This window comes from Pinus tabuliformis, chromosome X (genome assembly GCF_031772625.1).
Source record: "Pinus tabuliformis cultivar Carrire ecotype Pingquan chromosome X, CPIR1, whole genome shotgun sequence".
Lineage (NCBI taxonomy): Eukaryota > Viridiplantae > Streptophyta > Pinopsida > Pinales > Pinaceae > Pinus > Pinus tabuliformis.
Genome location: NC_142308.1, coordinates 770,714,532 through 770,742,077, shown reverse-complemented (window position 1 = coordinate 770,742,077; position 27,546 = coordinate 770,714,532). Strand labels below are relative to the sequence as shown.

Below are 27,546 nucleotides of genomic sequence, written 5' to 3'. Positions count from 1 at the left end.
ACAGGGCAATATGAACTGCTTTTGAAGTCATCATTTAGCACATGCAAAAGACAGTTTGTCCTTGCTTTCTTTTAGGGAACTAACTTAAAGATGTGATCAAAAGTATCTTAGCTGCAGCAGTTGCTTTTCTGTTGAAGTGGTTTTCCTTTCATTTCAACAGTACCTATTTGGCTATTGTTCGAGGTAGTTTGGCCACCCACCCTGTGAAAACTCAACCAAGAAATTATAAAAATTGTTAACCCATCTTTAACAAGATGAATGTATTTATTGTCAAAATAAAAGTCTTGAAGCAAATACAAACAGTTCATTCCAATGAAGCTTGTAGCAATCGGTGGTAGACTCATAGATGAGAAAACACATACAATACTCTTACTACCTCTTCTTTATTTCCCTGGCCATTGTGAGGAATGCTTGCTCAACGTTGGTTGCATCTTTAGCGCTTGTCTCCAAAAATGGGATTCCCACATCATTGGCGAAGGCCTGCAGTCTCTAAATATATAAGAGAAGAGGCCTAGAATGGAAGAGTAAAGAGAAAATGGATAGGATTCTTGGATCCCGACTTGCACAATATCACACCATAAAGGTTGATGTTAAATTCTGGATGACCAGAAAGTGATAAGATATATTATAAATAAAGATTTATGTCAAAAGTGGGAAAGTAAAGTGCGAGGTAAATGGTACATGTCTTGCACAAAGAGATCCAGTTCCATTCACCAGCTAAAAACTTGCAGACAGATCTAGATGCATTTCCATGATTGTGAGAGTGCAATAATACAATTTACTATATACCTTAGCCATTTGTTGCTCCACCGCTCTCTTCTCCGCCAAATCACATTTGTTTCCAACGAGGATCTTGTTTACATTATCACTCGTATATCTTTCAATCTCAGTCAACCAGTTTTTGACATGATCAAAACTATCCATATCTGTAATATCATAGACAATCTGCAACAAAAGAAGCTTACAAATTATAGCTCGATTCCAAACGCTGTTAACGACAATAGCTACCTCTTTCTGTAAAAATGTAATGATGCATTAAGTAAACCTTTGCAACTGTATCAACAGGAAAAGAGATTGATTGGCATTGGGTTGAATAGAGACTAATAAACACCAAAATAGAAAGTAATTATAACAGAAATACTTTGATCCGCGCAGGAACAGTCAACCAAGATATTATTTAATAAAAATTTCTCCTATTTATCTACAAGCAAACAAAAGGCTAACGAACTTGTATGGATAACAAGAAACAATGGGATTCCGTGAGAGAAATTTAAATTCCAAATGTTGCAGCCATAAGAAGATCGCTGTGAAGATAAAAGCAGCCCTATTACAAATGTTGCAGCCATAAGAAGATCGCTGTGAAGATACAAGCAGCCCTATTACAGAGGAAACTGATATTAGTAGGAAACTAAAGATTAGATGTATTGGGCCCACATGATACTGCCCACCCTACACATCAAGGCTTTACAACAGCAACTAAGGGCCAGCCCATACAATAACACAAGGGGTTGTATTTACAAGAGACTGCAGGGCCATTTTCCCATCGTTCCAACACCGTCTTATCCTCAACTAATGAGCACTTTTCCATATTGTTGACAATAGTTAAAACTCTCTTTAACATTATTTATTATATTTGGTTATCCACTAAAGACCTAATAGGTGGGACCCACTTATAAAGAATTTTTTTGGCCACAACAATGCTACCTCTAAAATCAAGTTTGTCTCTCTGGCTCCCCTGCCTCCCCTGTAGAGGGAACGTTCACATCTTTTTCTTGGTAGCTGTTGCAGAGCCTCATGGAAATAGCCCACCACTTTTCCATGTTGCCTTCCCTTATAATTACCCTCAGCAGGCACATAAGTTCATTCATATGTTTGAGTGGTATTCAAATAGGGAAATTGATGATGGAGCAAATGAAGATGCCATTCTGCAGCCCATCAATTAAAAAGATGAGCCGCAGGAAATTGAAGAACACCACTGAAACTTATGTGCTGTTGGGTGTTTATATTGTATTCCAACTTGCAGTCTTGGGGTCTCCGTTGAGCATTCACTCTGATAATCCCTCTCCCTCTCAGCTGCAGAGTTGTGGACATGGCAACTCTTGGGTTCCTCTTCACATTTATAGTGGACTACATATGTCCAAATTACTACATATGTCTTATGCATGTTTAGTGGACTGCTTTTTTTCTTTTTACTGGTTTCCATGTGCATGTGTAGGTTTGCCTTGTACATGTTGAAGGGGTCACTCTTCTTTCTGGTTAGTTTACTTGTGGGCCAATGCATGTGCATGTGTGGAACCTAGTTCCAATCTCACCAACTTGGTATGTTGCTTTGTCAAACATTAGCAATATGCTGTTATATATATTACTCAACTCAAAAACAGACAAGTAGACTATATTTGTTGATCCTAAATTTGCTCTGCTGCATTAATACTCCTATATACAACCAGGTCATCATTATGCCATAAGAAATTTTTGTCTCCTTATAATGGCGAGTGCCACAGTGCCCATACCAGTTATCATGAATTCAGTCCTTCCCTTGCCAGTGACCTAGACCTCTGTTCAGAGTCAAAGAATCGGCCTGTACTTCTCTTGAGAAGGGACAGTGAATAAGCAAATGGCTGATGGTTTCAGACTCAACTTTCATCTTCAGTTTTACTCAGAGTGCGTCTATTAGGGCCATGCCAAGTTCGTTTTTTCAAGACCCCCCAAGTCAGGTTCTTATTCACAAGGGCTAGTCACATGAAAAGATGATTCTTCCATGGAAATTTAATACATTTCCACCATCATAAATACCCACCCAGACCTCCCATAGGAAACATAGATTTTTGTCCCAAGTGTTCCAACATCCGTGTATCACCCTGAACACTGTTTTGGACCAGATTAACGTATCCTCTTTATCTCTTAACCTGATGGAACTCTGTTGTAGTCTCTAAATATAGGAATTCCACCTTAGAGCCCTTATCCCCTTGCAGACTTGGACTGTCAGCGTTTTTCTATCCCTGATGCCATAGAGAGGATGAGGTAGCATCTGCAGCATCAGCGAAATAGTAATTCCTTCCAAATCTTTTGAAACTTGCAGGCATGTTAGTGCACTTTCAATCGTTAGGTGAAAATATGATCTCTGTCTTCAGTGTAGCTTGCACAACAGTTAGTGTGCAATGGAATAATAATATGTACCTTTGCTGTTCAGTATGCCAATCAGGGCTTTGAGTTTTAGTTTTTGTGTTCAATGCAATTTTGAGTGCAACTTCTCTACGATCACCTCTATACAGGCCACTCAACCTAACTAATCTGGTCTAACAATCCTTCTCCATGAAATTCATAGAAACACTGTAACGGTTGGTATGATAATTTACATATATTTCTAACAGTATATGCCTGTCCATTTAAATTCATTCCTATTTAAATTCATTTCTAACATACTGTATTTACAATTTCATAAAATTTCATTTCTAGCAGAATGTACAGAATATACCTTCCAATTTATGACTAAACAAATCAAATTAAATGTACGTACTTACCTGGTTTTTCTGAGTTGGTGTCGGTTCCTGGATGATGTTGGATAATGTTGTTCTCCGGATACCAAACCAACCAATTTCCTCCCAGCCTGTCTGGGATCGGTCTTTCCGGACCCCAAACCCAAAAGGCTTCAAAAGTGAAACCTTTTGGCCCCCGTGCCCAAAACTTCCAAGAACCGGTCTCAATTTTCCTAGATCTATATCTGGAGCCCCAAAGCTCATTCGTTATTTCACATTCCTCTCCCAGATTCTTCATTTGCTTCCTTCCCAAATTTCCATCCCGCAATCTCCATCTAATCATTTCCCCCCGTCCTTCTCCTTTTAGATTTTCTTATATAGGAAAGGATCCTTCCCTCCGAAGAAATCCCACCCTTTTTTCCTCCAATCATCCTTGTCCTTATCCTTTTAAAATCCCATTACTCTAGTCGGTTGTCTTTATTGTACATTGAATTATATTTTTATTTAAATATATAATAAATGGTATTTTGATCTTTATCGCTTCAACCGACTTTGGGAAGAGGATCTTTTTTTTTTTTTTAAGTACTTAACATGACATGCCAAAGGATAAGTTAATTAACTTGGGCCTAATAATATTTATTTATTTATTATTTAATTAAATGTTATTAATGAAAATGAATTAATATATTATAAATAAGGTATTAATTAATTATTTTACTATTTAATTTATTTCCCATACATAAACACTTCATATAATTAAATTGGTATGAATACTACTACAGTGCTTTCAATAATTAATTCATTTTTTCCTTCTACTTGGGAATTTTCATAATAAGTTAGTATGCATACTAGCGCAGTGCATGCAATGCATGCATATGTAGCTATCATATGCATGCCTCGTATACATGCTAATATTTTTATGTTACTTGTAAGTTGAAATGGGTCGTTACATACACCCCTCCTTCAAAACACTTCGTCCCGAAGTTAGAGTTTATATAGTATATCGGTAATTACTTTAGTGTTTAGTATAATCATGTAAGGATTGCGTTCCGCGATTGAATACTTATTTGTAATGAAAAGAATTTTAAAATTTGTTTTGAACATTCATGCTCTGCCCCGACAGAGTTCCCAAGCTATTCTATAATCATCCTGTCCTTCCTAATCTCTTCCACTCCCATCCTATCCGTCCTCTACTGGATTATGCCATGGCATCGGCTATACCGATCTAACCATTCATAAACCTCAAGGGTGATAGCGTCGATTGTATCGACCTATATATTTTGTAGGCATCCGGCAGTCATCATCACACGTCTAGGGGAGCGTAACTCGCACAGTTCTCCCATGACTCCGGGTTTTGGAGGATAAACGGTGGGCAACACCTCCACCCCTCCTAATTGGATCAAGCTGAACACCCTATCATGGAACCTGATTGAGCCTCAATTGTTCTTGAAAGTTTTGTCATCACGTGGTTGGTTTGGTATCCGGGATTTAACCAGAGCTTGTATAGCGTATCAGGGTGATGAAGACATCTGCAACATAAATACTTGTCCACACATCATAACATATGCATTGATATATTCATAAAATATATTCAAATAACCCTTTCCTAGTATTTTATATTTTGTTGATACCTATGGTATATATTTTAAGTTTATATGGCATACATGGCTATGTCTAGCTGATATACCTACAATTAACTTTCACATCAAAATAGTAAAGTGTGATCACTATTATTATATCCATTTTATCAATGATAGGAAATCTATGGTTTTTCATCAAAGTCACACATGCTCATAAGTAAGACATCATATGTAGAAATTTCATCCTAACATAATTTATGTGGGCATCCATGAATCAACAATACATGCAGATTTAAGTAACATACATAATAAACCATAATAATTTGAAATAACATACTCCTCTGTATCTTTTCATAGCTATGGAAAATTTCAAAATGACAGTCTCAAGAATATGGCTAATAAAGTAAAGATAAAATAAAGCCTTATCTATTATACACTTTTCCTATAATGATATTGCTAATAAATTTTATATTCTTTATGTATTAACACTTATTATCCTTATCATGTTGTATCAAGTTTTCCCTATACAACAATCACTTCAGCTATCTTTCATGTATCAATTATCATATTATAAGCCCTTTAGACACCTTTCTATACTGCTATCTTGTAGCTTATTTGACTTTTACTTCACTTTTATTCTTACAACTATTATTTACTAGACAGGATATGCCTCAGCCAAAATGACTCTCTTTGAAATGGTATTATTTACTATCCATTGTTGTTGTTGAGCTTGAACATATATAATTTGTTGCACATTGGGTGTAAGCAACATGAATAAATTTCTCATTTGACAATCCACCAATTGAATATTATAATTGACTGTGTTCTGCATCTTACTCTTTTTTTTTTTTTTTACAACACATTCTGATACTTCATATATATATATATATACTTTTAAATTTATTCTACCCCAGTTGAACTTTTGAATTTGCTCTCATACTTTTGTTCTTTTTTCTATAGTGTCTTGTATGGTTGATGATGATTCTATATCTACTTAGCGTCTTCAAAATTTCCTCTATGATATGCTCATACAATATTCTGGAGGAAAAGCAGCTCTTGTATTTTGCTCTACAAGAAAAGGAGCTCAGGAAGCAACATTCCATCCCTCTCAAACAGTAAAGAGTTTTGGATTTCCAAATCCTTTTATATAGTCAATGGACCACTTGAAAGACTACAATCAACTACTCTTTCAAGCAGTGATAAACAAATGCAAGCTTGTATTCAATGTGGTGTGGGGTATCACAATGGTAGTCTTTGTTTAAATGATAGAAACCTTGTTGAAGGCCTTTTTCTAAAGGGTGATTTACAGGTTCTATGCACTACAATTATATTAGTGCATGGTATCAATTTGATGTAAAAAAAAATAATTTAAAAAGCTTTTAAATTTAATATAACATTGATTAAATATGCTCTCTCTCTCCCTATATATATATCTATATATAAGCATCACTAGGATCATTTGCATCGAGCTCCAATACTTCCTTAGGGACCCGTTGATTAATTTGTTGTGAGTTACAATTTATTTCTTGGACAGCTTCACACAAACTATTGACTGCATAGTGCTTATACATGAGTCGTATGAGGAGGGCATCTGTAGGATCTTCCTCATACCTGCATCGTATGTCATACAATTCCCTTCCCTTTTGCTACATAAATTCAATAGAAGAATTGTATCTGGGCATCTTTTAACTAGTTGCCAACAATGCAGCATGCGGTGAAAAGCATCTCAAATAATCAGGAAAGGAAGGATATTTATTACTGTGTGCATTTGTATTCTACTTCTTTCACTTCCATTATTGTTTAGTTAGAACTCTGATTTAGCTTGATGAGATTCCTAATTTCTCTGGCGAATAATTGCATTAATTTTGGACTGGAAATACATTTTTTTTTTTTTTTTTTTTTTTTTTATTTTTTTTTGTTCCAGCTTGTAGCCTAACGGGGATAACCACAGATGCATCAGGTTGCAAAGGAAGGGCTGACCGAAATATTTCATACCCCATAGAAATTACGTTTTTCTGTTGCTTCCCCGAAAGGGAAATATTTGCCTCCACCACAGGAACAACATTTGCAAGACTTATCTAGATATCCCGGATCTCTCCTTTATATAAACTGTTGATCCATCTCCTCCAACCACATAAGGAGTCAAGTGTGGCATTTATGGCACCATCGATATATTTGGATTGGGAAGGAAACATAGGGGAGGCCTTGCAGCACTCCTCTAATGATTAGTTAGATAACAGGACATATTAGTTAATTCATTTAATGATAAAGATGTCCAATCAGACACTTATTGGCATGCTTTATAAGCCAACTATAATATTTTCGTAAATCATCTGTGGAGATTATGGAATAGTCATTGACTCGCATGAATCATTGACCTAGCTGCTTGATAATTTTCCTTTTAAATTCAGTATTAGCATGAGCTTGGTGGGATGCATAGCACCTTCTACTTGTATACTAATTTTCAGAACCAAGGTCCAGGTTTCTTTCTTCAATGATTCCCCATATTGAATCACCCAACCTGGATGTTTTTGGAGTAAAACAGAGGAACGCAAGTACAAATGCACTCAATTAATTATAATTATGAATCTGATCTTGATTGATTCTTTAGCCATGTTGGCGCTATTACACACAAAAATAGAGTGACAGAGCACATTGAATACCCAATGAACCATTCAACAACTTCACGTGCCCTCTTGGCTCTTGCTCCTCCCTAAATCCATTTATTTTATTGTTGGCATTTCTTTGTTCTAAGTAACATGTTCCGTGCATTTTCTTCGGCTTCCGATGAATACTCTGAATAAATGTAAATTTTTTTTTTTTAAAACACTATTTCATTTAGCATTTTTTTAATAATTTATTTAATATACACGGGTCAATAAAAATATAAAGTTAAATAAATATATACATATATGCGCTTCCAAAGAAAATTAAGTCCAAATTTGAAATTCCCATGGAACCCTGCCCATGAAAATAAGACCAAATTTGAACGCTACATGGAACCCAGCCAAGGTGGTGTCGTACTTCCCATCCAAACATCGCTGTGCTACAGATATTTCTACGCATTCCAATGATTGGATGGCAGGGAAGGCCTTCGGAATCTTTCGAACCTGGTGCTCAAACTTACGCATCTCAATGATTAGATAGCAGAGCAGGCCTTCGAATTTGTTCAAAACTGTTGCTCAAACCATTCCCTGCCCCCTATTCTGGTATCAAAGTTCTGCATATATTTTCATTTCAATTTCTTGGTAACAAACTCAACCAAATTCGATTGAAAAGCTCTATATAAGGACAATTCCCTAGTTTTCCTGAATCTTGTGCACATTTAAAGGGAAAAAACAGACGTAATATACAGTACTCACAATGCAAATAGTTTCTAATCCACTCAATGTCATATTCGGCACCGGTTCGTTCGACATGTTCCAGGCAAAACCCAATGGAAATTTTTTTTAACTATTGGAAAGGTGAGAATTCTACCCTTCACAATCATGTCATTCCAACACTTTATGCCCAATTTACTGAGCATATATATATTCTTTGCATCTTTTATATATATATATATATATATATATATATTTCAAAGACACTCCTGTCGAATTCCTTTCAACAGAAAGTTACAAGAGCGGGACTGATATTAATTTATAGATGGTACAGGTCAGTAGAGTAATTACAGCCTTGTTATGCGCAATTCAATGCATACATTGATTTTACATGAGGGGCGAACCCAGGGATTGATCCTATGACCTCTGGCGACTTCCACCTATAACGTTTGGACTTTCGGTGAATGCGCCAACCCGCTGGGATGTACGCATACAACAAAATATATTAATCAATTTACAAATGGTACATAGAGATACTGGTGGCTCTTGATTTCTCAGAGTAACGCATACCCTTTAAAGTAACATTTCTTTTACATGCTGACTGAAACTATATAATCAGGCAAAATTTATCTTCTCGGACTCTTTATTTAGTAGATAACAGGAACATCTGAACAGATGTCACCCTGCCTTACGTGTCAAATCACCCAACACACCGGAGAAAAATTACAGGTCTTGCAAGCTGATAAGTTTTCAGACTTTAAATTAACCGATTAATAAGGAAACAACAAGAATGAAAGTGGGTACGTAAGGTTTTTGGCATGTACCTTGAGGACGCAGAGTTTCAGGCATTTACAGAGAAACTTTTAATAAAGGTATACCATTCGAACACCAGACTTGCGCGGGGCAGCTCATGTACCGATTGGAATTGCTTTAAGAGTGTCGTATTATATGTTTATTCAATTATATGTCATGCCTATTGACATTTATCCGCAGTTTAATTTACATAATTACACTGATTAAATAAGTTAAAAGTATAATTAATGATATAAGTTATACATTAGGAAAATAAAAATGAAATGAATATTTTAGATAATTTATTTATTTTTGATTGAATCGATGGTTTGAACGAGATGCATGTGTCCTGAACGTACTAGACTTCTGTGGTTCACTGCCACCGATCACCAAAATTCTCACAAGTGGCCTCCATTCGATTGAGGATTGAATATATGAAATGAGATGTGGAGGAACCATGACCTTTCCACTTGGCTCTCCAGGCATCGCCCCACATGGTCATCCAACTACCCGGAAGGTGAACGGTTGAGATAATGGTTTAAAAACTGCTTCTCATACATTCTAATTTCTTTGGCCGGATGATTTATTGATTTGCTCTGATTTACTGTCATAGCGCGACTCGAATGCCGGATGGTGACTGTATTCCAGTGGAAGGAAGATAAATATGATGGGTACTATAAAAGTGAAGATTCTATATTTGACTGGCGAACAGGACAATTGTTACATACAGTCTATTCAATATTGTATCTGCTACAGTTCCTGCTCTGCTTTTTTTTTTTTTTTTTTTTTTTTTTTACTCCTTCCGATGGATGTGGGCAATATACATATGGTCTGGCTGCTGGTTCTACCCTTATAGCTTCATGGCCTACGGAGCTGTACGTTTTTTATTTTTAGGTCGATGTTGATAATGCAGTCATGCAAGTACGAGGAAAGAACCTGAGGTGTCCCTAAATTCGAAGGGCACTTCTTGCCACTGTTAAAGATCCGTTAAACATATCTTTTCTTGCACTCTGTTCAGCCTTGCTTTCATCTTTATGCATTGGTATTATTTTGTGCTCCGTTTAATGCCACATTCTCCAAATCCCAATTTTTAAATCTCTTTTTTTTTTTTCTAACATGGGGAATAACATTTGAACCTTGCACCTCTTGTTAAAATTAACAATGTTTTTACAACTATACCACAGGGTCATCCCCTGGATGATTGGACATCTCTGGTTTCTTTCCTAATTCACAATTATTTTCAGTAATGTGCTTTGAAGGTAGTCCTTTCTTCAATGCAGGTGTTGATGTGTCTGCTTTAAGCATCTGTCAAGAGTTGCCTTGCCACAAACTGTACATGGCCAGATGGTGCTTCAGTCGCTTAGACCTTTTATCTGTGGTTTATGGTTACCTTCTTCAGGGGGTCTGTTCATCTTCATTTAAGATTTTCATTGATACCTATAAGATGTCCTGTCATATTCTTCATGGTCTCTCTTATGGGTAGTAAATTCCTGGCAACTAGGTTAATACCATTATGATCATATTATTAGCATTGGTTAATACCCATTTGAATTAACGAGTAATTTTCAGTACTCTTTGTGGCATTCTCCGTGTTTCTGACTCGTTTGCTATCTGCTATTCAATTACGTGCGTATGTACCAAAGATATGCTGAACAAAACTCCTTGAAGTATTCACCAGTTTCCTGCACAGAGGTGTGATTGGTATCCAATTTCTAATGGAATTTCTTGCAGTTGTAGTTTAAATTGAAATATATGGGATTTTGCAAACTTGTCATTTCAGGGTGAGAAAGGTGGTTTTAAGCAGTATGTCATGGAAATAAAAGGTGAACGTGTCTACAGTAAGCTCAAATATGAATCTGGAGTCCACCGTGTTCAACGTGTTCCCCAAACAGAGTCACAGGGTCGTGTTCATACATCTACTGCTACAGTTGCAATAATGCCTGAGGTTGATAAGGTTGTTTCTGCAGAATCTTTCTTTTTCTTTTTTTCTCTTTTTTTTTTTTTTTTTTTGGTATATCTGATTATTCACTCACGTTGGTACATTTGACTCACATATCTGATTATTAGGTTGTAATGTGGAAGTTAGGTTCAGTCTTCAGTCTCTGGTAGTTGAAACAGATAATATTAATTGCAGAAAAGGATCAATTGAGTTGCCAAAGCTTTCAGCCAGTAGACTAAATGGCTAGCATGGTTTTTGAAGAAGGCATGCATCAGTCACTGAGCACTGTAATTGATTCTGAACAAAAGATATGTGGAGAACAACCAGGAAGATGCCAAACACAATCTGTAAGGAATCATCAATGCCAGCACAACATTTTTAAGGAGTATTGGCTACTGTAAATATGACCGCAAGTAATGACCAGAGTACTTCCTGTTATGGCAAACAGGATGGTTCAAGTACATCAAAGAATGAAATTCCAGATAAGCAGATACTTGAAAGAGCTTGGTCATAAAATCAGAGGTATGCATTGCTTGTTTAGTTAATTTTATAAACTTTAAGGTTCACATATATTGGAGAAATAAATATATATTTTTTTTTTTGTGTTAGCAGAGAGGGCTTGCTGCCTAATTGTAACCCAAAATTTACAGCAAAATCAATCCTGAAATTCTAGGAGCACAAGCTATAAATTTTGAACACTAATATGTTTTCACTGTTTTGATTCAACAGGTTATTATGTTGTTTACATCAGCTGGAAGCTTCAATAAAGTTTTGGATATGTAAACTGTTAAATAGAAGAGCTTTCTTATGGTTGTTGGTTACAATTCCTGTTATATGATGGTAGCCACTAAGGTCCCGAGTGTTTGAATTTAAGCTCTGATACCATATGTAACGGTTGGTATGATAATTTACATATATTTCTAACAGTATATGCCTGTCCATTTAAATTCATTCCTATTTAAATTCATTTCTAACATACTGTATTTACAATTTCATAAAATTTCATTTCTAGCAGAATGTACAGAATATACCTTCCAATTTATGACTAAACAAATCAAATTAAATGTACGTACTTACCTGGTTTTTCTGAGTTGGTGTCGGTTCCTGGATGATGTTGGATAATGTTGTTCTCCGGATACCAAACCAACCAATTTCCTCCCAGCCTGTCTGGGATCGGTCTTTCCGGACCCCAAACCCAAAAGGCTTCAAAAGTGAAACCTTTTGGCCCCCGTGCCCAAAACTTCCAAGAACCGGTCTCAATTTTCCTAGATCTATATCTGGAGCCCCAAAGCTCATTCGTTATTTCACATTCCTCTCCCAGATTCTTCATTTGCTTCCTTCCCAAATTTCCATCCCGCAATCTCCATCTAATCATTTCCCCCCGTCCTTCTCCTTTTAGATTTTCTTATATAGGAAAGGATCCTTCCCTCCGAAGAAATCCCACCCTTTTTTCCTCCAATCATCCTTGTCCTTATCCTTTTAAAATCCCATTACTCTAGTCGGTTGTCTTTATTGTACATTGAATTATATTTTTATTTAAATATATAATAAATGGTATTTTGATCTTTATCGCTTCAACCGACTTTGGGAAGAGGATCTTTTTTTTTTTTTTAAGTACTTAACATGACATGCCAAAGGATAAGTTAATTAACTTGGGCCTAATAATATTTATTTATTTATTATTTAATTAAATGTTATTAATGAAAATGAATTAATATATTATAAATAAGGTATTAATTAATTATTTTACTATTTAATTTATTTCCCATACATAAACACTTCATATAATTAAATTGGTATGAATACTACTACAGTGCTTTCAATAATTAATTCATTTTTTCCTTCTACTTGGGAATTTTCATAATAAGTTAGTATGCATACTAGCGCAGTGCATGCAATGCATGCATATGTAGCTATCATATGCATGCCTCGTATACATGCTAATATTTTTATGTTACTTGTAAGTTGAAATGGGTCGTTACAAACACATAGAAATTGAAACTCTCTGCTATCAAATACTGGGCACAAAGAAACTGAATCAATAAAGCTTCCAACCATTGAAACAGGGTAATGGGCAAAACAATTTTATAAGAAGCCTCAAGGGTTCAAAAATAAGAATGTTGGAAAATGATGATGTTGTACAGGATGGTATTTATGACACACCATAATACACTATAATTCTCCAACCTTAGTGTAATGGTACCTTTGTGAGGGGACTAATATACAGAAATGTTTGAGAATAATGAAGCAATATGTTCACTGTGATCTGAATTAATCTATTCACACATCCCAAAATAAGGGAATCTGTTCTTACTATCAACAGACACACCAAAGAATGATGTGAATTAGTCTATGATCATAATTATTCCTATTCACACATCCAAAAATAAGGGAACTGCATACAATATTCACTTCCTTGAGTATCATTTATTTTAAAACTCATAGATGTATTTGGGTCCTATAATGAGCATTTCATCTATATAGAGTGGTGATTGCTAAATGTGTTTTTTGCAGAATAGTTGCCAGTATTAAAAGTGATGCAGTGTAAATGAACACAAATTATCTGCTTTTTTTAATTATATATGATTGAAAAACATGTTGAGTATTAGGAAATAGATAATTGTCTACTTGTTTAACATGAATTTATTGTTATTTGTTTTTCAGGTTTTTGAAGTGTAAAAAATGGTGCAAAAGTGGCATTTATGCATTGAAGTGTCTTGCTTTCCAAATCCAGGTCGAGCAGTTATTAAATTCGTCCTTTACAATATGGCAACAAATCATTTATTTCATGGAAAGAGAGAAGTGCCTGGAATGACGACAAACAATGAGGCATATTACATTGCCCTTGTTGAAGGGTTAAAAGAGGCAAAACAACATGATGTCAATGATATTGAAGTCTTCACCAACTCGGAGTTGATATGTAATCAGATGAAAGGCATCTATCGGGTTCGGAAGGACAATTTAAAACCTCTTCATAAGGAAGCAATAAATTGGAGTTGTCAATTTCAACATTTTATTATCAATCACTCTGCAGATATTGAAAAGATGTCCACTGATATAATGTCCAGAGCATTTTTAAGAACATATGTAGATGCCAAATATGACATAGGATCACCATCCACTGCAACAGAAATCATTGATCACCATCAATATAAATCCCCATTGTGTGAATGGGTTGTTGTTATCATTTTTCTGGGGTCTATCATAGCATGGTTCTTTCACTAAAGAAGAACCTATTAATATTTTATTTTTCCCCAACATGCAATCATTACAGTTTTTTGTATGGGAGACAAATTTATGGACAAATGTAATATATTCCATGTACATGGACAACTGTATTTTGACAAAAGTAACTGGTTCATGATTTTCTGATTATCATCAATAAATTATGATGTTGTCTGATCCTCCCAAACACCTTCTCAGATCTTTGTTTCTGGAGAGATATTGATATGCTATGTGATTTGTTAGTTGGTTGTTGATCAGTGATGAAAGGTTTCTTTACGTATGTGTCCTCCTCATCCAATAGATAATAGATAGTTGTCTACTTGGGGTGGGAAATCTTGAATGGTATGTCAATGAGGTTTATGCATGCTCCCTCTTCAATTTGTCTCATCTCTTATAGTGAAAATATAGACATCCTTGTTTTAGGCACTGTTTCTATCCTTTAATTGTTGTTATCAATTTATAGGAAAAGTGCATGGTAGATGAGGTAACCAGTTTTAGACTAGTGTGCATTAGTCTAGGAGTGAGGCTCTCTATTCTAGGAAACTTCTGAAAGCACCTTGGGCGCACTTTTCTAGAAGTGAATTAGGGATTTACTAAGCCAATTGCATAAAAGGGATTTACTTCCAATTTGCTTGAATGAGGGGGGAAGAGCAGTTTTTTTCACTGGAAAGATTAGAGTGAAGTTGCAGGATCAAGTTATGTCAAAGCTAGAAGCTAATACAAGAATATTTAGCAAGATATTATAGTTCATTATGATGTCACTAGCTCAGATTTGAACTTGGGTAGGGAAAATAAATCCTGAGTTAGAAAGACAGTGGTCATTCCATCCAACAGCTAGAGATACCCCAATTAGTATTACTCCTTATTGTGATAGAAAACAAGATTTCCAAAGTCTTCCAACCCGATTATTTTGCACTGACTATTCATTTCATCAGAACATACAATGCTTAATTTTAAGAATTATGATGTGTTTATATGCAATTTAAGTCTAGAAACACACTGTATTTAAATTTTTAACACGGTCTTCAGAAATTTGATCTGCAATTATCTTCGACAATATGAAGATCCATTGAATATATAAGAAAAAATAAGAATATGATAAGAGAATTTCATAGGAAGAGTGTGTTAATGGATTGATCCTTGTTACTCGGAGGAAACACACCATAAGAAAGGAAACCATTATGGCAAATATAAAACATGTAGGCTACCACTGGAAAGATTAGAGTGAAGTTGCACGATCAAGTTATGTCAAAGCTAGAAGCTAATACAAGAATATTTAGCAAGATATTATAGTTCATTATGATGTCACTAGCTCAGATTTGAACTTGGGTAGGGAAAATAAATCCTGAGTTAGAAAGACAGTGGTCATTCCATCCAACAGCTAGAGATACCCCAATTAACATCTCCACAAATAAATAATTTACATACTTAAGGCTCTACTTCTTTTCATAAGATTTGAATCAATAACTTAATGAAACTAAACCTTACATCAACATACTGATTTATTTTTCACTGTAATGAGTATCTAGTTGATTGCTTAGAGGTTTGTTGTGCTTGTGTGATGAATTACCCTTCTGGTTACTTGCTTATGGTGGCCAGCAATTGTTTTCTATGTTCTAGTCTAGTTTCAAGACTTAATTTGTAGAATATTTTAATTTTGATATTTTTAAAGCAAATACTTGAGAACACATAAGGCCAAATTTGGGGTCCCTGGGCTGACTAAGGTCTCGACTCACAAGTGTGCACTTTTCCCTCAGGTTTATATTTTAAATAATATTATTTGATTCAGTGATTATTGGCCTCTTTACATCACTTGAAACTGTAAACATAATTGAAAAAACCAAGCATCCATTATATATATACGCATATACATATGGAGTTTTAAATGTCAAATGATGACCATTGCAGTGAATATGTAAAAGTACCATTGGATAGCAATTTCTACTATAAAACATGTAGGCTACCATGGGTATATAAACAAATATGTCAAAAATATCAATTTCCTAGCTACAGCACTTCACAAGGCATAGATTTCTTGTGATAAATTTCTGCATACATAGGTTTGTTAATCTGTAATACAGTTCCATCCTCTACTGGTAATGTAAGCATCTCTGGGAGTTCATCCAATGATTTGATACTGGGTTCTCCCTCGACAGCAGGTAGGGCCAATATTCCTTGCAATGGCTGCAATACATTTCCATCCTCTACTGGTAATGTAATCATCTTTGGGAGTTGATCCAATGATTGGATTGTGGGTTGTTCCTCGACAGCAGGTAGGGCCAATATTCCCTGCAATGGCTGAGACAGAACTAGTATGAAGTGACCATCATATATAACATGTTATTCAATACAATATGCATGCTAAAAATCAAGTGTATGGATAAACTCATGAGCAGTTTGGGTTACAAGGTTAATAGGAAAAGAAACAACTTGGCATGGTAAATCCTGGGCACTGCTTCTCAGTCATTTCCAACCACCTTGCCAATCACTTGCAGAATTCACACAAATTTTACAGTCGGATAGAATTTTCTTACTTCATTTAGGGTACATCACCCTTAAGCAAGTATGCCAACTTGTATAATCATCAAATCTCTGTAGATATATTGGATTAATGCTTATGTAAGTGCTAAATAAGCTTACTGAGTGGACTGTAATTTGACCACTCTCAGAATATTGAAGGACTTTGATATCGCTGTAATGCTATCATCAAATTCAATGCTGAACAGGGGTTTGTCGAATCTTATAAGCTTTTGCATTAAGATGAATCACATCAGTTCCTCATTTTCCGAATAGGTTAGATAAAAATGTCATAGTGCACAATGAAGCAGTGTCAAGTTAGTGGTTTAGCTCATAGAACAGGAGCAACTCTTCTACCTATATTCCTTTTCTGAAATTTTCCAAATTTCTTCTTCCTCTACCATTCTTTGTATGAGTTGCAAGTGCTTGGGACTCATCATCTTGAAGTTTCTGAAATTTCCCTTTTCATATTAGCCTAGACTCCTCTTGAGTACAGGCAGTCAAATAGTTGATCAAACTTTGGAATTTCCAATCTGCCACAAATGCTTGATACAAATGAATCCCAAGATCTAGAAACTCATTAAGAGTCACAGTCACAAGTTCTGATTCGTCAATATTTCCTCCAATGGCTTTAAGTTGATCTCTTAACTGAGAGATCCCGTTAAAGTTGGGCAGCTAGAGAAAGATTCCCCAGCCCATTTGATCAAGCTTCTATAATGGAACAAAATGGATCAAAGAATTAGTATTGGACAAAAGAAAATTAAATTAATGTCAAGTTGGCTTGATCAACCTATTGGAGGGAAAATGAATTAAATGAAAATTGGAATTTGAATTTAATAGGTCGGCCTAATGTTGGCTCCCTCCTCCGAAGGGACATGTCCCTTGACATAAATCACTATAAATATACACCTATGTTTTCTATGGCTTGGTGGTGATTCTATGAAGCCAGAATTCAGAGATCTACCTTTCTACAGTAAGGAAGACACCCTTAACATAATTCAGATTTCTCTGAGATTGTTTTGAAGACTTTCTTGGCACAGTTCAGAGGAGATTATTATCTCATCATAATTCGGACCTCTGTTGAGGAAGATTATAATGAAGCTATTGTTTGGATACATGAAGACTAGTTCGATCTCCAACTGGGTGTAGTGGAAAACTCAGTTCTAATCATATTTAGTTCAATCATGATCTTGGCACTTGACCCAGTTCAATGTATATTCTAGTTTGGATCTTGTTAAGGCTAGTGCAAAGGATGATCAAGTTCAGTGCTCTGTGGGATCACAATTCAGAGTACCATTATGGTTACAACAAAGCATGTTTTCTGAAGAAGCAAGACTACAAGCCGAGACTTTGTTTGAGCTACAGGACATCCCTGAATCGAGGCTAAGGTTGTATATATGTATCTGAACCGAACCCTTATGCAAGTTACAATATGACTTGATAACGGGCTTATATACATTACAGTGTAAAAGATTGTGGAACTGCTTCGCATAATATTAGCAGCTGAAGTTATGTTTGCATACAGTATATGCATATTGATGACACCTAGTGCTCAGAATAAGACATAATTGTCATCCTGACTGTTATCTATTTTATCTCAATTTTCTTTACATATATATTTGGGTTATTGAATATCATATGACCAAACAGTAATCTTGATCATGCTTCTCATCATGGTGCAATGACTACAGTATACTTGGGATGTTGACAATAACCCTACTTTGTGATGACTCAGATTGGACAATGTCAAATTCAGCTGACAGTATAGTAACTCTTTCCAGGGCCATGACAGCAATGACAATTGGTAACAGAGCTCATAATTGAAGCATTAGAATAACTAAGAATGCAAGTTTCATGTTGACTTGGTTCAAAAGCAACAGGTTCAGAAAACTGCACATCAAGATGCTATAAACCCAAGAGCTTCTTTCTTAAATATGAACACCATAAATAAAATCAGATTTGTTTTGATCATATAACAGATCTAACATTTGAGAATATATTTGAAGAACAATTTAGATTGATGTCTAAAACACTAATTCATTCCCAAATTGTGGTGTGTATACAACATTGTTACAGCTTAGTCTGCAGTATTAGACCAATTACGTGAGAAAATACAGAAACATTGCAATAAAAAGAACCAACAATTGAATTTGTTGAACAATTACAGAGCCATGTGAATTAACTTGACATTCCATGTCAAAGTTCAAAATTTCATGAAACTTCAGGAGAGTAGTGGCATATAATTGAACTTTTACTTTTGCATTGATGAGAGCTCAAACATTCCTCGGTGCTCATCAGGCACCCATATTTTTAATATTGCACTGATGAAGGCTCAAACTTTCCTCAAATTTTGCAGGCACCCATGTTCTCAATGTACCTAGAGCCTTCTGAAACAACACAACATTCCATGTCAAAACACAAAGTTTCATGAACTTTCAGAGAACAGATTATGAAAAAGGTATTTTTATAACAACATAACAATGGAAAAACATAAATATACTTATCATATGATAAAGGGCCACCTGACGACGCCATAATAACCTAGCTTATCTATTATTTGTGCATACCTCATTGATTCCCACTAGAGTTGAAGTCCTTCTGTAGATGATCAGTCATGGTTGAAGATGATGCTTCTCCACTTATTCTATAGTTACCTAGAAAAATGTCAAACGTTATCGCAAAGAAATTTTCTAGAGCATCAAGGTATATGTGCACACACAATGAAAGAGTGTCAAATGTACCTGGCATGGAAAGTAAGGTTGGATGGTCTTGCATCTCCCTTTGGTCTTGGGTTATCGCCATGGTTGGGGATTGTTGCATTGCTGTAAAAATAAACATACCACATGTTAAAGAATAGTGATGATTAAATACTTAAATCTAAAATCATGACTCTATTCAACACATGAAACTAACCTGGAACCATAGAGACGGCATTATTTGATCGATGACGTCCTCGCTTATTGAGGTATCGAAACTCAAATGGTTCATATTCTGATGGATCAACATTTAAATCAATTTCCAAACCATTGTTTTTTTTGCTGCTTCTTCTTTTCTTTGTGGGGCTAAGGAAACTCTTCTTCCTCTTCAAAGATGGATCAAGAGATTCCAATCCAGGTGTGAAGTCAAAATCAGTAACGTGCAAATTATTGGCTTCATCCAACATTTTTTTAAGCATATCAGTCAATTGGATTGTCTTTGCCAAAGTAGTAGGAGGGTTATCTAAAATGAGATGGGTATAGCTAAACAACTCCTCCCTTGCCAAATGAAGTGCCTCGGCATCTGCGTCAACAACATTTGTGGCCATAAGAGTAGCATCGACATCTTCATCATGGTTTTGAGGCTCTATATTGATCTCAGGTGGGTCATTGCATATGTTATCCTCTGCATGCTGATGAAGCAATGGATTTGAATTATCCGATTGGAAATACAACCAATTAACCTTTATGGCATGCTTGCAAATGTTTCCACGGATAGACCATGGACATTCACACGTTATAAAATCCTTACGATACCAGGTGACAAGGTATTTTTTATCTCGATCTGTCTGACTTCTCACCCAATAAGCACGTGTTATGTTCTCATGAGGACAACAATCAGTATCCATAATTTTTCTTGCTCGTTCCACTGATGATTCTAGCTGCTTTTCTCTCTTGTAGTTGTTTAGGAATCCTTCTTCTTTTAAGATTTCCTTGAACCGATAACAAGGTTCAACTGTTGTTAGTAGCATATGCAATAACCAATCCATCCTCCGGGCACATTTTTTCCTTCTATCAGATAGAAATGTTGTTTTTAGGTAACAATGGTATGACTCAACAGCATTATTGGTCTCCTGATTTGCATGAGGAAACTCCCGACAACCTTTCACCCACATACCTAATTGCAAATAGAACGATGTCAGTCTCACTCTATCACCTTTATAAAAGAAAAAAATACATATAATATGAAAAAAATGTTTACTTACGAATCTTATCTCCAGTGACCCAATTCTTGTTGAAATAGTCTAAGAACTTCTCTTCATCTGCAAACTTGATAAAAAATTGATTGATTGCATCTTCCACTTCATAATTGAGAGTGTGTTTCATGATGAAACCTAACTCACTGAACATCTCTTTGGCTTTTATGGAACTAGTGGCCAATCGATTGACATTTTTCAACCAAGCCCTCCGTACATGCCAAACGCATAAGATCACATCACAACCTGTGATCCTCCTGCCATATTCAATGCATTTTAGTGTGATATTTTTAGAAAAAATGCAAGTTTGGTTATATCATGACAATGTTAAAGTTACCTCAAGGCACTGATTTCAGCCAGTGCATCATCAACCATGAAAGCATTGACTTTCCAATCAGGACGGGTTTGGAAACACTTGCGCATGAGCTGCTCCAGCCATATTGCAATATCATCTGATGTGTTTCGTGATGCCATGACCCATGCAACAGGCACCCCGCTTTGTTGTTCATCAAATGCCACGAGTGTATACAACTGATACTGTCATTTTCAACATTACATAAATTCAAATACAAGTTATTAATCATTTTGAATGGATACAACTTAAATAAATATATTCAATAAATCATTGGCATCTGACTTACCCCATATTTGTTTGTGTTAAATGTTGAATCCATGGCTATTAAGCTATTGTGCGATAGCTTGACCATTGTCTCCAACATCCACTTTGTTTGAATCCCTATTATAAAAGGGACCTCCACACCATTGGGCTTTTGGTAAAAGAAAAAATCTTCCCGATGCTTTTGATACCAAAGGTTTACACTCATTTCATCCTTTTTGTGAAGTTGATAATTTCCCTTCGCCAACCTATTATAAATGTTTACAATATCTTTCCTGCAGAAGAAGAAATCTCTATCTCGAGTTGCCACATCGATGTCAACATGTCTCTTAACGTGGGTTCTATACACTACATCAATAGGCACTCCCAAAAAGAAACAACTCTCTACATATGCAACAATGTCCCTCGAAAGCCTTGGCCTAAGCAAGGCCCTGGTCTCACCTGAAGTGTCACATTGACCATGACAAGCCCAACCTTCCCCATCTACATGTTCATACATATTGAAAGTTAATATTGCTCTATCAGGAATTTCATGCATAACTTTCACAATAAAGTGGCATTGGCAACCCCTCTTCTGCACAAATGAAGTCCTTCGTTTAGTTGAAAGATTTCCTCTTTTGTCCTCTGGGCCAAATGAACAATAATAGCTAAACCAAAAATTTAAATTGTTAGTACATACAAAGAAAGATAACCGTGGTTTCAAAAGATCTAAACAATATATATTTTAAATACTCACATATCATATTGCAATGCAGCAGTAGATCTTTCTTTTGGTTTACCCTTTGTTTTTCGTACGAATTTACATGGAGCAATAGGATTTTCTTCCTCTCCTTTTATAAAGTCAGCAACTCGTCGTAACGGGATTACAGCAACATGATCAATACCATTGTTTTTTGTATTTATTTCTGTCCAAACCAAGTCTTTATTAGAGAAAGTCATTTTTCCTTTGAGGTCTTGCACCTCAAGATCCATGATATATTGCCATTTCTTTCGCTTGCCCATTTTGAACTAATCTGGTCAAACAATATGCAAGGACATCAAAACCAAAATTTCGATCTTAGCAAGTTATTCAACATATATATAATTATAAAACCTCTTTTATGCTTTTTTTGAGGTCTAAAATATCAATCACTCAATGATGACAAAAATAAATAGCACAAAAGGATGCAAAAAATTTGGGATGCAAGCATTTCCTTTAAGATGTTGCTTTTTGCCTCATTCATTTTCAACAAGGCATTCCTTAAAGGAAAGATTCCTTTGACAACATGAACAGATGCAAAGATTTAGTTACAAAACCGTGTTTTCTGCTTACCTAACTCTGAAGCATCCCGCAGAAATTATTAAGTATTATAAAGAGAAGACACATCATATACTTAGTAACAACTGGGGTATCCCAGTGTGTCAAAATAAAGGTACACATAAGATTCCATTGCTCAACTCAACCAGATTTTGATAATATATTTGGATTACTGCATGCCAGACACCTTGTTTAATAAGCTTCATTTTCCCATGAAGATGCCAAAATATTATGTCAATTTTTTTGACTGAAATGTTTACTGTGACTATGTGGTGTTGATGGTCTGTCAATTTCTTCCTCCAACTAGTCTTGAAATAAAACCAGACAGGGGCATGCCCTTCAAACTTGATATTTGAACCTGGGCCATCATTACAGCAAGTGCTCCAACTTGTGACTAGACCACAGCCTGGTGGACATATTTTGTCAATTAATTATGAATATTTATGTGCTGGTCTGCTTTAAAAAATTAGTACTGGCAATATTTTTTCTCTACAGTATTTCTTTTGTCAATTGTATTTCTTTAAACTGTGCTTGGGATGGGGGTGGCACAGTGGGAGGGGAAGCAGTCTATTCAAATTTCAACAGTTTTCTCCAGATTGCTTCCCACTTTGAAATTGCATTGTCTGATTTGTACTTGTTTAACTTGTGGGTTCATATATTTTTGAATGCATATAGCATTTCCAAGTTTCCTTATTGACAAATCTCAAGGGGTGTACCCTTACATGTTTTGCACCAATGCTTTGTGCAAAGGTCTGAAAAATATTTTGTATTTGAAGATCACTCTATTTTTTTGAAGTTTCCATTTTTCTACCTGGCAATTAAAATGAAGCTGATATAAGTTATTCATTTTCTTCAGGCAATGTCTAATTGATCTGGCATTATGAATTTAAATCATATCAGGAAGAAAATAGACATAAGTTTCCAAATCATGCTTATTTTCCTGTCCTGGACCTGCTATTGACTTCATCTGGTGTTTCTAGAGCAACTGGCAATGCAGGCTCGAATATTTTCCCATTTTAATTATTATTTTTGCTAATTTGGTCCCAGTTTAGACCACCAAAGTTTTCTCAAATTGTTTAAATCTTGGATTCCATTCCTTCATAAAGTTGTTATACAAGACACTTTTAACCATGAAAGAAAGAAAGCGTCATTTACTCTATCTCGCACACTCGTTAAAGAAATTTCTCTTTAAAAATTTAGCATAGAGTAATTCCAATTGTTTATTTCTGGTAAACTAGCTCTAGTACCATCCTAGAATTCTTCTTCTAAATTCCCCAAGTAAAATGCTAATATTCACATATAAGGTGCAACTTCTGCATTTAAATATAAGATTTTCACTACTACTGTTCATGCAAACTGGAATATGACCAAAACCATGCAATGAATTACCTTAGATTTCCTTGCCATTACAGTGTGATTGTCTATTATGATCTTATAATCTAGGTACTCTTCCCCAAGCATGTTGAATTTTGACACAGGGCAACAGGACTTTGTGTATTAAAATGCTCCCTCTAGATCAAATCCATCCTTTATCTGAGCTGGACTACTCCAGCCCTGACAGCTTCACTGATTTCAAGCATCTTTTATATTGTTTTGGTGCTCCTCCTTTGCAAGATCTTCAGAAGTCTTCCTATCTTAGATCTTCAGAGTATCATCTTCATTGACTACCCTCAATCTAGTCAGATGCTTCCCAAAATTACAGAGATAGTTATTATCCCACTAATTACAGAGGTAGTTAATATCCCACTAATTACAGAGGTAGTTATTATCCCACTAATTACTTAGAAGTTAGAACTGCATATTAAAAATTAAAATTTATGCAGGTTAGTTATTGGCTGGGTTTTTGGCTGGGGAATATGAACCCACTTGCTGGTGGATTACCACTTTGTCACCCTGATCCAAGCTAAAGTAGGTTTTTGGCTGGGAAAGGGGAACCTGCTAACACCATCCCCAAATGTGACGGTTCACATCATTCCTGACAAATAATTTTCTCCCCATATAGTCCATTCATACCCTGTAAGTTCTATCAGAGCAAAATACAGTAAACTTTAGCAGTCATTCTGATCTATCAACTCAGTTATTATTAAATTTTGTAATCCAATGAAGTAATCTGCTGGAAATGAATGCCATCATGTGTACTGTTTTTAGCTATCTTTCTTTGTTCTGTAAATCATATGCATTGCAGGAGTGTGTATCTGTCATCTTCAACATTATTTTCATTGCATAATTTGCAATTCTTTCATTCCAAGGGTTTATTGGTGTAGTCAATTGGGGACTCTTGCAACGAAGGTTATGTAAGGTAATTTTGTGAATATTATCTTTGTATTCCCACTATAAAAACCTTTGTAGGTGCAGAGGAGGCATCAAGCTTGAGGAGAATTCAATTTCTGTTATAGCTCTTTTTTGGCAGTTAGGGGCTCAATACTGCTAGGACAATGTACCCATTAGGGTAAGGGAACCCTCAAAGAACTTGATCCTTGTGATCTACGTTTCATTTCCATAATTGTGTTTCTAATAGAAAATAAAGCAAGCATACTATATAAAAGTTAACCATAAACACAAGATGCTGGGTTTCTCTAAGCTACTGCATGTTGTTCATCGTGAAATACTGAAGATTAAGCAAACAGAGAAATTAGTGCCTGAAATGGACTACACACCGAGTTCATGTATGGGTAAGAAGATTGTTCCTCACTCGCAGCAGAGCATGTTGTTTGTTCATTGTTAAGAAATTTGAAACCAATATAAAACGATTTAAGGAATCACTAGCCCATTACAGGTCCAATGGGCAGTTGAACAAAGAGAATGAGAACGAAATTAAAATGAGTGGTAGTTGGGCTGCAGATCGAACTGCGGGAAAACAATTCGTTACGCATGAACAATATGGGGAATAGCTACAAGCACCTGAAGCCATTCTCTATATGGTATACATGCAAGCAGATCGAGGATGTAGGTTTGTTGACGCATCGCTCGATTCTCCTTGCAAAATGAACCGAGAGTATAAACATAAAAACAACCACCACAGGGAAAGGGAGGACATCGAGTAAACGATTAAAAGAAGACATAGACAGAGGATGCAGCAAATAGCAATATGCAGCTAGCAGCTGAGGTTGACAGTGAATTTACAGAGCAATATGGGGAAGCAAATTGAGTGGATTCGAGTTATTTTTGAAGAGGCAAAAGAAATTTAAGCCTTCATCACAAACCACCACATGTCCCAAAGTATCTATAGGAAATTTGTGAAGTTGGAGCTCCTTAAGGTGCCTAAACTTGAAAGTTTATTTCTAAATTCTAATTTCTATAACTCTAAATTCAAATATGTAAATTGGATTCTCAAATGTCATGATTCGTGAATCATAATAGGTATTCACTCAATTATAATTTTTGATGTATTGAAACATTGACACTTGCAGGTTGTCAAGACTTGTTTTGCTTCTCATATCATAATCTTAATAAGGCTTATGCATATGAAAGAAGCATTACAATCAATGGTATGCAGTTCTCTTTGAAATCAATGGAGGGAATCCCAAACTAAAAGAGCATAAGTAGTGAAAAGGTTGGTTGTTGATGATGAATGGTGGGATAGGGTCAAGTACCTCTTGGCATTTACTAAGCTAATTATGGATTTGCTACGCATGTTTGACATAGATATGCCTAATTTGGGCGAGGTGTATGAAGACATTTACTCCATGATAGAGAAGATAAGGGTGGTTATAAATGCAACGGAGGAGGACCCAGATGAAGTCTTTTACAGAGAAGTAAAAGATATATTGACCAAAAGGTGGAACAAGATGACCACCCCATTGCACCTTATGGCCTGTGCAGTGAATCCAAAATATTATTCTGCAAAGTTGCTAAATAATCCAGAAATAACCGCATCAAAGAAAGACCCAAAAGTTTCACAAGGATTTAAGAAAGCTATTTGTAGATCATGATATTGGGATTCAGATTCATTCAGAGTTTGCTCATTTTGTGGGATCAAAGGATTTGGGTGCAGATCTTGATTCTATGTGGGACAAGACCATATTAAGTCCGATTGATTGGTGAAATTACTATGGTGGGGAACTTCCACATATCCAAAAATTGGCCATCGGGATCTTGTCACGAGTTGTTAGTTCCTCTTCAGCAGAAAGGAATTAAAATACATATGGCTTCATCCATTCAGTGAAGCAAAACAGATTGGGCTCCAAAAAGGTTGATGAACTAGTGTATGTTCATTTGAACCTTTGCCTTTTGTCACACAAGAGTGACAAATACAAATTTGGGCCCACCAAATTATGGGATGTGGAACCAAAGTTGCTTGACTTGGATATGACATTGAATGCCATGTAACATATGACTTTGTTTGATGAGGAGGCACCAATAATTGGATCTTCAAGTGGACATGGCACTAATGCTCCCACTCCTCGAGAGGATTCAAATGTTGATGTGGATATTAATTACATGGATGAAGACATATTTGACGATATGTAAATGTAATCTATGATGATGTTTTAAACTTTTGAACAATGAACATTGAATACCATGATATGTGATATGTTGTGTTGCACGGGTACCCGCACCCGGGGGTGGGGTTCTCGAACCAGTCCCGGGTTCCCGCACCCAAGTACGGATTCGGGTACAGGTTCTTCCCAGACGAACCCAGAAGAACCGGGTTCTTCAAAAAAAAAATTGGGTTCTTTTCCTTTAACGGGTTCTTGGGTTCTTGGGTTCTTCGGGTGCTTGGGTTCTTGGGTTCTTCGGGTTCTTCGGGTTGGGTTATTTGGGTTCTTTGGGTTCTTCATAAAAAACTATATTAAAATATAATTAATAATATAGAGTTGGATTGAGGTTAA

General features: G+C 35.8%; 3 protein-coding genes across 8 annotated transcripts in view; 1 reads left to right on the top strand and 2 right to left on the bottom strand.

Annotated features, from left to right (window-relative positions):
• The window catches only part of LOC149142149 (uncharacterized), a 382,428-nt gene that overhangs the window by 329,381 nt on the left and 25,501 nt on the right, over positions 1 to 27,546 (top strand). The window lies entirely within an intron of this gene.
• LOC149142150 (uncharacterized) overlaps positions 1 to 27,546 on the bottom strand; it is a 43,548-nt gene that overhangs the window by 11,865 nt on the left and 4,137 nt on the right. The window contains exon 1 of one of the 2 annotated variants that reach the window (XM_089448054.1): positions 9,201 to 9,319. The exons of the other annotated variant lie outside the window; for it this stretch is intronic. The gene's annotated coding sequence lies outside the window, so the exon portion shown is untranslated. Of the gene's footprint in view, positions 1 to 9,200; positions 9,320 to 27,546 lie in introns of those variants that run through there. 2 annotated transcript variants of the gene reach the window in all.
• On the bottom strand, positions 835 to 27,447 carry LOC149142151 (uncharacterized). Of its 3 annotated transcripts, XR_016264399.1 has the most exons (9): positions 22,154 to 27,446; positions 21,443 to 22,064; positions 21,139 to 21,338; positions 20,811 to 21,058; positions 19,763 to 20,722; positions 19,591 to 19,671; positions 19,417 to 19,503; positions 19,105 to 19,236; positions 835 to 945 (listed from the first exon to the last, which is right to left on the bottom strand). XR_016264399.1 is itself a non-coding variant. In XM_089448050.1 (8 exons), exons 1-7 carry the CDS (start codon positions 22,417 to 22,419, stop codon positions 19,418 to 19,420), a joined length of 2,463 nt encoding a protein of 820 aa, XP_089304176.1. In that variant the 5' UTR covers positions 22,420 to 27,447; the 3' UTR covers positions 835 to 945; position 19,417. The 3 variants fall into 3 exon arrangements, 2 of the variants coding, with proteins under 2 accessions (XP_089304176.1, XP_089304175.1); XM_089448050.1 differs by lacking the exon at positions 19,105 to 19,236 and having other exon boundaries at positions 22,154 to 27,447; XM_089448049.1 differs by lacking the exon at positions 835 to 945 and having other exon boundaries at positions 18,294 to 19,236.